This window comes from Equus quagga, chromosome 4 (assembly GCF_021613505.1).
Source record: "Equus quagga isolate Etosha38 chromosome 4, UCLA_HA_Equagga_1.0, whole genome shotgun sequence".
In the NCBI taxonomy this organism is placed as follows: Eukaryota; Metazoa; Chordata; class Mammalia; order Perissodactyla; family Equidae; genus Equus; species Equus quagga.
In genome coordinates, this window is record NC_060270.1 from 100321020 (window position 1) to 100333503 (window position 12484).

At 35.8% G+C, this 12484-nt stretch overlaps 1 protein-coding gene across 8 annotated transcripts in view; it reads right to left on the reverse strand.

Moving 5' to 3' along the window:
• The window catches only part of WDSUB1 (WD repeat, sterile alpha motif and U-box domain containing 1), a 55670-nt gene that overhangs the window by 21956 nt on the left and 21230 nt on the right, over positions 1 to 12484 (reverse strand). For 7 of the 8 annotated variants that reach the window (XM_046659491.1, XM_046659488.1, XM_046659486.1 and 4 more), the window contains 4 exons: positions 10493 to 10533; positions 10009 to 10115; positions 9109 to 9288; positions 446 to 586 (listed from right to left, as the gene is read on the reverse strand). In XM_046659491.1, coding sequence (XP_046515447.1) covers positions 446 to 586; positions 9109 to 9288; positions 10009 to 10115; positions 10493 to 10533 — 469 coding nt within the window. The remainder of the gene's footprint in view (positions 1 to 445; positions 587 to 9108; positions 9289 to 10008; positions 10116 to 10492; positions 10534 to 12484) is intronic. The other variant, XM_046659492.1, reaches the window with a different exon arrangement.

The window sequence follows — 12484 nt, forward strand, 5'->3', positions numbered from 1 at the left end:
TATGTGTTTATTCACAAAGATTAGAAATTAATATGGAATGATGCAACTTTATAATCTTTAACTTCTTACTTTCTGTAAGGTTGTTTCAATTTATGATAGCGACAAAATAAACATAAAAGATCTCAACAATCTATCTTAAAAAACAATACTTTAACTTTACATTCTAGTAACTAAATACTTCGCAAGTTTACGTAAAACTTGTAAAACGTATTCCTTTTGTCTCTAATCTTATCCAAACTTAATCCATCCAATTTTATGCATTAAAAAACACAGTGTGTTGAAATCTAATGAGTTTTTAAAAAGAAAAAGAAACCAGAAACTACTTATGAGAAATAAGACATGTTTTGAAAACTTTCCACATTTAATAAACTTCTGTGAACTGCCTACATTATTTACTCACTTAGCACACAATAAGCCCTGAAACTCAGAAGAGCATCACACATACCTGATGCGATGACAGGCTCCTTCATAAGTTCCCGAGTTATTGGACATATAAATTCATCAGGAACTCCTGAAGAAAGGGTTTTCACCTTTGTCCTCAGCTCTTCAATTTTCCTCAGAACCTTACTACGCAGCCCTAGAGATTCTGAAAAGAAATTATTCTGTTAGGGCTGGAGACCTTCTGGTAACCTTTATGTAAATCTTTAGCAAATAGAGAAAGATTTTATCTACTACAACCAAAAATCTTCAGACATACCGTTTTACCACATGGAACTGTTTTCTTCAGAAATTTTTAATGAATCTTTGTAGTATAGAATACTGAGCTTTGGTTAAAGTAAATCAGCGACTAATAGAGAGGTTACTCTAAACAACCTTAGATTCCGACTTTTCCTCAAGAATCTCAGATTGCCAAACACCAACGTACTAACCAAAATCAGAAAAGGCTCATTACCACTGGTTAATTTATTCAGACAACAAACAATTTCCTAAAAATCATTTTTAAAGATGCTCAGTTCAATAATGTAAAAATTCCATCTTATATTTTTAAACTTTATGAAATTGGATACAGTATTTGCTGATTCTTGTATGAAACACAATCACAAAAAAAGCTCATCTATTTGTCCAAGACTGTACACACATTTCATTCATTTATATTGTTACTTTTAACTTTTAAAAATTATCTTAATTTTTAATTTCAGGAAGTTTAGTATAATTAATTTTAGGAAGTTTAGTGTTATTACCTGTTTACACTTTTAGAACTAGCTGACAGTTCTACTTTAGATGGAGGTTTTTGGGGGTGGGGTGAATAGAAGAAAAAAAAAATCACATTTCAGAATGCCTCATAGTTCCCATAAAAAGCCAAATCAGGGGCCGGCCCCGTGGCCAAATGGTTTAGTTCGTGCGCTCTGCTGCGGCGGCCCAGGGTTTCGCTGGTTCAGATCCTGGGCACGGACATGTCATGGCTCATCAGGCCATGCTGAGGCGGCGTCCCACGGGCCACAACTAGAAGGACCCACAACTAAAGTATACAGCTATGTACTGGGGGGATTGGCGGAGAAAAAGAAGAAGAAGAAGAAGAAGAAAGAGCCAAATCAGATTGCTTTCTGCTGGGAGGTAATTCTCCATAGGGTTGGTAGGCATCTTAGGACACTTTTGTCTCGGCAAAAGGATGTTTGCAAACACCCCTGGAGCTAGAGATAGCACCTCCCTCCCAGAGGGCAGATTTGTTTCCTGACAAGTACAAAGACAATGCCTTCCTCTTGGGCTAGTTTGCTAGCTGTCCTCGTATAAGAAGGGGAGTTTCGTGAGCTTAGGGTTCCTCAGCTATGACCCAAGCACAAATTGCCCCCACAAGACTTAAGGGGAATGGGGAACCAATTTGAACATAAAGCTCAAGCTGCCTGCTGCGTCATGAGGTTAAATCTATTCGGACTCGTTGACCACATCTGCGGAAGTATGGCAAGTCAAGCCGGCAGCTGCCTGCCCCTCAGGGACTGCTTCACTGCTTTCCTATCACCTCTTTCCTATGTAATTCACCAAAACCAAATTGAGGATTTTTAAAAGAATCTTTTAAAAGCACCACAACATGGTTCATAATTAGACAGTAGCCATCTCATTTAAAGGGACAATTACACAACATATAATGAAAAGGACATAGAAGCACTTAATATACTGAAAAATATACATATATTTCCCTGTCAAAAATATTACACATACATGCTAATAATTAGAATGTTTATAATATTTATAGTAGAGAATACAGAAAGCCTACTTCAAAATGCCCAGACTAGAAAAGGTTAAATTGAGTGTGATCCTTGTCCAATTTTGATGTCATTTAAAAATGGATTCAGATTGCTTTGCCCTCAGGGAAGCAGTTACCAAATCATATCCATAGAGCTTAGCCAGAAACAAACATCTCCTTATAACTGGGGATTGGGAGTGAGTGTTATTAAACTTAACTGCTCACAAAGAAAGGACCCTTACCAGCCGAGGGCTAGTAAACCCTCAGGATGGGTAATAGGTAATATCTGGCTATATTTACTATAACCCTGAAGAGGTATCTGGTCCCTATAAAATGACAAGTTAAATAGGCCACTAGCTCCTGTACCCTCTTCCCCAGCCCCTACTCAACTCTGGAAATGCTATATAATTGGGAATTGATAGAGTCTAAACACAAATAACCATCAAAAATACAAAACAGGGGCCGGCCCCATGGCCAAGTGATTACAGTTCTGTGTGATCCCCTTCAGCAGCCTGGGTTCACAGGTTCAGATCCCGGGTGCAGACCTACTCCACTTGTCAGCCATGCTGTGGAGGCATCCCACATACAAAACAGAGGAAGACTGGCAGAGATGTTAGCTCAGGGGTAATCTTCCTCACCAAAAAAATTAAAAAACAAACAAATCTCTGAAAACCCCTACGGAAACAGAGGTAACCAGATTCCAGAGTGGGAGATGGGAGAGGACAGCTTACGGCACAGATCTACGTACACGAATGGAAGAGAGACCTTTCTACTTTCTTCACTCTCTCCAGCTCTGTCCTGTAAGTACGGTTGCCAAAGCAGCAACGCCAGCATCAGCTGGAGCAGAACAAGACAGCGCTATAGCCTAGACCTGACAAGCACAGCCCAACAGGCTGGATACTGAATCACCTCTCCACTGCCCTCAGAGAACAACAGAACCAAAAGTTTATTTCTTAAGGGGAAAAAAGTACTTTCTATTTTTGAAAAATAAATTTTACAAAAACCACCAAACTTCTGACTAGAATGATTAAGAGAAAAACAGTAAAGATATAAAAACTATAGTAGGAAAGAAAAGGGACACACAACTATAGGTATGGTAGGAACTGTTAAAACAATTTTGAGAAGATGGTAGTAGGAGCAGTATAGTTTTTTAATTTCTCTGAATCCCCACATAAAAACAGAGCAACTAACTAGATAGCAAAATCAAATGCCACCAACATTTCCAACAAAACAAGGTAGCTAGGAATCCTTATGACCCCACAATATAAGTGGGTGAGGACAAACCACTGCCATCCATAAGACCCATGGCTGACATCTGTGGAAGGAAGCAACAGGACATCCGACGGGCCTGAAGAAAGGAGACCCCAAAATGCCCAACAAGTACTCACTGGAAAGTAGGGTGGGCCAGTTTAACACCAGCAGCTGAACTGGAAGGGTTATGCGCACTCCAGTAGCAGGTCAGTGCACAAGCCCATAATAATTAGATTTGAAGGGACTGTTTCACTTTAATCATGTATAAAGAAAAAATGGTAGGTGTTCTATTACTTAATGATATGATGCTGGGCAACAAGTGAAAAACTACATAAAGGTGCATTACTAGGAATTGAGACATGAAACTCAAAATCTGAGGATGTTAAAAGAGGCAATGTACAAAGTTTGAAAAAGTATTTTATATAGTAATTTGGTATTATAATTTTTAGATTATAAAATGACAAAAATGTCTCATGTGCTTTCATGGTTTCTTGGAAAGACAAGAGCAAAAGGAAGAGGGAACCCTTTGAAAAAATCTCATTTCCAATTAGGAATATATGATTGATAATTATTTAATATAAGTGCAAGGACTGACATGATATACAATAGTTCCTTGGCATTTGTCATTCCAACTTTCTACTGTTATATCATCTACAACAATTCCAAACTCTAAGATAGGGAGCAATCTGCAATACTCCTGACAACTAGATATAAACCGAGGCCAACATGCCGATGAAAGTCACATGCCTCGTTAGAGGACTCACTGCTTGCCTCGTATCACACCTCAGTGAGACTTTCTTGCTCCTCACCTTTCATCCTTTCTGCCTTCTGAATGAAATATTAAATACTATAGTAGAGTTCACAAATTCATGGATTCACAAATGGCTTAGGACCTATCTCTCTCAGTGCCAAGGATCTTTTGTACCTTGTACAAGAATCTCCGTCTGGACATTCCTTATGAAAATGTAGTACTGGATATAAGGAGTTATTTCCTACCTAAAACTATATCTATTCTACCACTGGTTTTCATTAACATGATCCTAGAAAAGGTCTATTATCCTGGGTTAAAGCACTAGATTCCAACAGATATTCCAGTCTACAGAAAGTGCCTTTGTTTGTTCACAAAAGGCTCACTGAGAAAAGTTTTGATAGACTGCGTAATTCCTTAAAAATAATTTTTTTAACTGTCAAACATAATAGACATAACACTTTGGTTTCTAACATTCCAATGTACTTTACTGCATAATATAATCAATTTCGTCCATATGATGAATGTTAAACAAATTCATATTTATTCACATTCACATAGGAACTATTTTAACAGTTGTACCAAAAAAGCAAATGCAAGTAAGATAGCTATGCACTGAAAGAGTAAAATTCATTCATACACTCAACAATTTGCCTCCTAACACATTTTTTTCTAGAACCAATTTCAATTCTCTATTACTCCGATTTATTGTTTTGAGGAAGTCTGCTTTCCTTAAAAGTCAAGACTAAGAGAAATTCACTGTAGCTTAAAATAGCACCTGTAGAAGATTAAAGTTAGCCTCTTGATCCTTTTATAATCTTGCAAAAACTTTAAAATACTTTAGAATGTGAAAAAAATAATGCCCTAGTCTATTTATTTACTAATTTATTCTGTGTTGAATTTGCTAACTTTCCAAATCTTAAACACAAACACAAAGTAGAGTCCCGATTTACTAGAGAACGTGCAACATTTCTGTCTCCACTCATAATAATGCTTTTCCTCATTCAGCTATTAGACCACCACAGGACTTATTTAAATTACATTTCAATCTTGGCTCGGGCCTGCTCGTTTCAAAACCTATTTCACTGAACTTTAAAATGACTGTAATTACTAAACCTGACACCCATCCTTCAAAAACTATTTCAGGCCATTAATTGAATCCTGTAAGAATTTCTTATTCTTTATTTATCTAGCTATCAGAATAGAATTCTATTCCTCTTATTTTTACTATGTTTCTCTTACATATTTTCAAACATCCTTGGTTGAAATCTGAAATTATTATTTTACATTGTCAAGTGCTTCTGTGTGATAAAGTACTGTTAGTATTTATTGTGAGAGAATAATGAGAAAATCAACTAATGAAGATGCCAAATTCACAAGAACTTTAAAAAAAACCCTACATTCTATTACCTACTTTCAGGAGAAAAAAGTAAATTATAATGGAAATTAAGTCATTAGATATACAAAAATAACTTTCACAGCATGGCCTGAATACAAAACTATCTAGCCCTAAGTATTTTCACAAAATCATCATTCTGTTAACTTCTTAAAAGGTCATAAGCTTCCAAGAGATTTAAATAGCTTCACATATTATGTTTAATATATAAGGAAAATATAACACTATACTTTAAAATGGTTTTCTATAACAAATATTTTTTTATTTGAGTCTTCATTAACAATAAATCTCACTACGGATATCCTATTTCCTAAGTTTTCTGGTTAATTAAGATTTTACAAAGCATATTGATAATAGTGTCTGGTTATTATGTTTACTATTATTTATGTTTATTATTTGATTATATTAATGTATGTTTATTAATAACATACATTATTGTTATCTATGTTATTCGAGTGCCATGCTCTAACAAACATAAAAGACTTCAAACTGTTTTTGATAAGGATCTAGTATCCAGAATACATAAACAACTCTTACAACTCAACAACAAAAAGGCAAGTCAATTTAAAAAGGGCAAAGGATCTGAATAAACATTTCTCCAAAGATAGATAAATGGCCAAGAAGCACTTAAAAAGATGCTCCATATCATTAGGTAAACGCAAATCAAAACCACAGTGAAATACCACTTCATATCTAGTAGATGTCTGTAATCAAGAAGACAGGTAATAAGTGTTAACAAAGACATAAAGAAATTAGAAAACTCAAACATTGCTGGTGGGAATGTAAAATGGTACAACTGCTTTGAAAAACAGTCTGGCAGTTCCTCAAAATGTTAAATGTAGAGTTATTCTACTCATAATTATATACCCAAGAAAAATGAAAACACATTCACACAAAAACTCACACATATATGTTCATGGCAGCATTATTGATAGTAGGCGAAAAATGGAAACAACACAAATGTCCATCAACTGCTGAATGAATGAATAAATGAATAACAAAATGTAGTATAGCCATACAATGGAATACTATTCAGCCATAAAAAGGAATGCAGTACTTACACATACAAAAACATGGATGAACCTTGAAAGCATTGTTAATAAAAGAACCCAATACAAAAGGCCACATATTGTACAGTTCTACTTATAAAACCCCATAGAGATAGAAAGTGTATTAGTGGTTGCCAGAAGCCAGGGAGAGGAGAGAAGGGGGTTCTTTTAGGGAGATAAAAATGTTCTGAAATAGGATAGTCATGATGGCTGTATGACTCTATGAATAAACTAAAAACCACTGAATTTTACACTTAAAAAATGACTTGTACATTGAAAATTACAAAGCATCATTGAAAGAAATTAATACCTGAATAAACAGAAAAACATCCTGTGCTTATGGACTGGAAGATTCAATACTAAGATGAAAATAATCCCCAAACTGATCTACAGATCAATACATTCCCTATCAAAATCAAGTGGCTGTGTTTTGCAAAAACTGATAAATTGATCCTAAAATTCATATGGAAATACAAGGAACCCGGAACAGCAAAACCAATCTTGGGTGGGGATGGGTGATGGAGGGCACATTTTTCAATTTTAAAACTTACTACAAAGCTATAGTAATTAAGACAGTGTGGAACTAGCAGAAAGATAGACAAACATATCAATGAAATATAATTGAGAATCCAGAAATAAACCCTCAAATTTATGATCAACTGATCCACAAGGGTGCCAAGACAATTCAAAGGAGAAAGAATAGTCTTTTCAACAAATGGTGCCGGGACAACTGGATATCCACATCTGAGAGTATTAAGCTAGACTCTTACCTCACACCATATAAAAATTAAGTCAAAACTGATTACACAGAAAATGTGAGAGGTAAAACTATAAAAGTCATAAAAGAAAACACAGATGTATATCTTTGAGACTTGGGATTAGGCAATGGTTTCTCAGATATGACACCTACAGCACAAGTAACAACAGGGAAAAAAAACCAGATAAACTGGACTCCATCAAAATTTAAAACTTTTGTGCATCAAAGGATACTATCAAGAAGGTGTAAAGATAACCCACAGAATGGGAGAAAATATTTACAAATCATCTATCTGATAAAAGTCTAGTATCCAAATTTATATAAACAACAGAAAAAAGACAAATAACCCAATTTTTTAAATGGGCAAAGGATCTGAATCAACATTTCTCCAAACAATATATACAAATGGCCAACAAGCACATGAACAGATGTTCAACATCACTAGTCATCAGAGAAATGCATATCAAAACCACAAGGAGGGGCCACTCCAGTAGCATACTGGTAAAGTTTGGTGTGCTCCATTTCAGAAGCCCAGGTTTGCAGGTTCAGATCTCGAGTGTGGACCTACACCACTCAACAGCTGTGCTGTGGCGGCAACCCACATATGAAGTGGAGGAAGACTGGCACAGATGTTAGCTCAGAGTTAATCTTCGTCAAGCAAAATACGAGGAAGACTGGCAACAGATGTTAGCTTAGGGCTCATCTTCCTTAAGCAAAATAAGAGGAAAATTGGCAATAGACGTTAGTTCAGGGCTAATCTTCCTCAGGGGAAAAAAAAAAACTACCCACAATGAGAAACCACTAGGATGGCTATAATTTAAAAAGCAAACAAGTGTTGAGGATATGGAGAAATTGGAATTCTCACACACTGCTGGTGAGAACGTAAAACAGCACAGCTGCTTGGGAAAATAGTCTGGCAGTTCCTCAAAGGCTAGCACAGAGTTACCATATGACCCACCAATTCCACTCCTAATTATACACCCAAGAAAACTGGAAATAGATGCCCACACAAAAACTTGTACATGAATGTTCACATCAGCATTATTTATAGCAGCTAAAAAATGGAAACAAGCTAAATTCAGTCAACTGATGAATAGATAAGCAAAAAGTGATAAAATCATACAATGGAATATTATTCAGTTGTAAAAATAAATGAAGTACTAATATGTGATACAACATGGATGAACCTTGAAAACTTGCTAAGTAAAAGAGGCCTGACACAAAAGGCCATATATTGTATGATTCCATTTGTATGAAACATCAAGAATAGGCAAATTCTTAGAGACAGAAAGTAGATCAGTGACTGCCAGGGGCTAGAGAGAAAGGGAATAAGGAGTGGCTGCTAATGCTCATGGGGTTTCTTTTTGAGAAAAATGTTCTGGAATTATATAGTGGTGATTTACCACTCTGTGAATATACTAAAAATCACTGCATTGTACACTTATAAAAGGATGAGTTTTATCATATGTGAATTATATCTCAATTTAAAAAATATATGTTTTGAAAATTACAGTTACATGGTCGCTTTAGTTACCTAAAGAAATGCTATGTAACATTTCCTTTCCATAATCTAATAAAAATATACTGTCCTTCTATGCGAAGATATATACCAGCTTACTTACTAGGTTAGAATATTAAGAGGAAACCATTAATGCAACTAAAACCAATCTCAGAGTACATTATTAAAAATTGTTTTTAAGACTGCCTATGTTGCACATATCTTACCAATTTTCAAATCATCAGCCAGACTTTCTTTTGTAAGATTCAACAGTTCTCTTCCATCAATGTTATTCATTTTGAAGAGACCAGTAAGGTCTTCTAAACCTTGTGCACAGAGCCATGCTGAGACGTCGTCCTCTGACCAATCTTCAATAAACTGCTTCGGCTGATCTTCTGTGCTCCCTGCTTAAAAAACAAACAACAAAAAAACCCACACAAAAAGGCAAGTGAAATAAACAAAAGAAAAAGTATTTCCTTTATAAACATTCTCACTTTGAATTAAAAAGTAAATGAAATTTTTTAAAATCTGTGTTTTACTACTTTAACATCCTTTTAAGAAATTTCAAAAAATCAAATACTATGCACCATTTAATACTACTTTAAATACTGCTCTTTTGGTGCTTTTTATTTTTCACTCCGGAAGAACAATTTTTCTTTATTATATAAAATTCATGTCAGCAAAAGTATTCTATTTGCTCTATCATCTGCTTATCAGCACCACTATTTGGTTAATTCTGACACTGATAAAAATAAAATGCCTAAATTATGTGGCAACATTGCTTGATGAGGCCAAAAATAAAACCAACAAAATAAAACAATAATTTCTATTTTGTTCCCAGGCTATATTTATCTGAAAAATTAGTACGGAGTATAAATAGCGAGCTTACAAAGCTATGGGAGATGTGATAAATGTGAATGTGCGCCCAAAGCATTTACCAACAGTTTTAACATAGGTCAACTACTTTAAGACTCGCTTTTCTGAAATTACTTTTAAATTACATTAAACTCGGATGTATACTTCATAGTGAGAAAAGCAATGTGAATAATTTGTCAAAAAAATTACTGAATTTCTGATTTTAATGGTGAATGCAGTTGAACGGGGTTAAATATGATGTCCTTACTAACCTTGGCAAAGTGCTTCTGGGTCAAATTGCCAGATGTTCACTGTTTTGTCCATTGAACCAGTAGCAAGTAAAAGGATATTGGGTGCAAAGGCACATGTTGTGACATACCTAGTTAATAAAAACAACAATTAGGTATCCTCAGGCTATTTTTTAAATTATATTAATTTTAATTATATTTAATTTAATTTTAATTATATATTTTTTTTTTTTTTTTTTTTGGAGGAAGATTAGCCCTCAGCTAACTACTGCCAGTCCTCCTCTTTTTGCTGAGGAAGCCTGGCTCTGAGCTAACATCCGTGCCCATCTTCCTCTAGTTTATACGTGGGACGCCTACCACAGCATGGCTGCCAAGCAGTGCCATGTCCGCACCCGGGATCCGAACCAGCGAACCCCGGGCCGCCGAGAAGCGGAACGTGCGAACTTAACCGCTGCGCCACCGGGCCGGCCCCTAATTTTAATTATATTAATAGAGAGAAAGTTCAGACCTGGTGTGCTGAGTCAACGTGTAAAGTATATTCTCAGTATTCTGAAAAACAAGAGAAACAGCTTTAGATTTACTCAGGCAAGAGTAAAGTTACAGATAAAAACTCATTTGACATAAACGGCCAAGTGAACTGTAATTATTATTATTAGTCACTAATACATGTTGAAACTTTACCCAATGAATAGAGCATAACATCTATAACTAAGAATATTATCAGATACTTGTTTCACTCTTTCTCAATTATCAGCACTATTATCTACTGACCACCTTCCTAGAAATCTTTAGTATAACAGACTCTCAGCTTTTGCCGATTTATTTGAACTTACTAACAGTAACCTAAATGTCTATTACATGAAATAATTTGTATTTTTCCTACGACATTTGACTTGTAGCCATTGCAGGACCAGCAAATAGAAATTAGGCACTTAGATTTTGAGTACACTTAGCTGGCCATCCAGCATCTATATGTATTTAATTGAGACTCATATACATATTTTATGGAGAAAATTTAATGTTATAGCTGTTTTTGTGAATGTAAAATTTTCTGAAAATTTCATCAGAAATATTAAGGTTCTACTTCACCTAGTTTGAGTATTGTTTCACATTTCCTGCCAGAACTCTCAATGATTTGAACTTCTGTGTGGAGGACTAGTTTAGATTCCTTGCTTGAACCACTACACTTTGATAATTTACATATCCATTTCATTTGCTGGCATAGCTACAGCCTGAACTCAATCATTATAAGGCTCCATTCATGGCGAGCCAGCCTGGTGGTGCAGTGATTAAGTTCACATGCTCTGCTTTTGCAGCCTGGGGTTTGCTGGTTTGGATCCTGGGCATGGACCTACAGGCTGCTCATCAACCCATGCTGTGGCAGTGTCCCACACAGAAGAACGAGAAGGACTTACAACTAGGATATACAACTAGGTACTGGGGCTTTGGGGAGGGAAAAAAAAGGGGGGAGGGGAAGAATGGCAACAGATGTTAGGGTAGAGCCAATCTTCCTCACCAAAAAAAAAAAGTCTCCAGTCAACATGGATTTCTCTTGGAGAATATTTTTGTCAACTACATCTTCACTATACAGTCATATGTCACTTAATGACTGGGATACATTCAGAGAAATGAGTTGTCAGGCGATTTTGTCGTTGAGCAAACATTATAGAGTCTACTTATACACACCTAAATGGTATAGCCTACTACACACCTAGGCTATATGATACTAATCTTTTTTTTTTTTTAAAGATTTGTTTTTCCTTTTTCTCCCCAAAGTCCCCCAGTACATAGTTGTATATTCTTCGTTGTGGGTCCTTCTAGTTGTGGCATGTGGGACGCTGCCTCAGCGTGGTTTGATGAGCAGTGCCATGTCCACGCCCAGGATCTGAACACTGGGCCGCCTGCAGCAGAGTGAGTGAACTTAAGCACTCGGCCACAGGGCCAGCCCCTATATGATACTAATCTTATGGGACCACTGTTATATATGCAGTCCATGGTTGACCAAAACATCATTATGCAGCACATGACTATATGTAAAACATCCATTTTTCTTCATATTCATGCAACTCAGCCTTTATTCACATGGATCTACCAAAAACTCCCATTTTCTAAATCCATAATAACCTACTCTTCCTTATACTAGTCCCTAAATCCAGCCAGGACTCTAACCACCACTTTCAGCTATACCCTCCCCAAACCCTGGGGTAAACATTCATTCTTTGCTATTATGGAAAATTGGTGTAAAAGTTTAAGAATAAGGATTTAAAGTAATTTTTTGGATACCGGTGCTCTTTAATTCTGTATTTTCTTTGATCAGATTAAACATCTGTCCATCTTAAAATCACAAAACCAGTATCTCACTTGCACAACTATTTTAGCATTTCTGAAAATGTATGTTATACTCTTGGGCACCCTAAACAGAAAAAATGTATACATTTTTTTCATCTTGCCTAACTAAACTTGAAGTTCAGTAGCCTAATAAATAAACAAAATTTACACA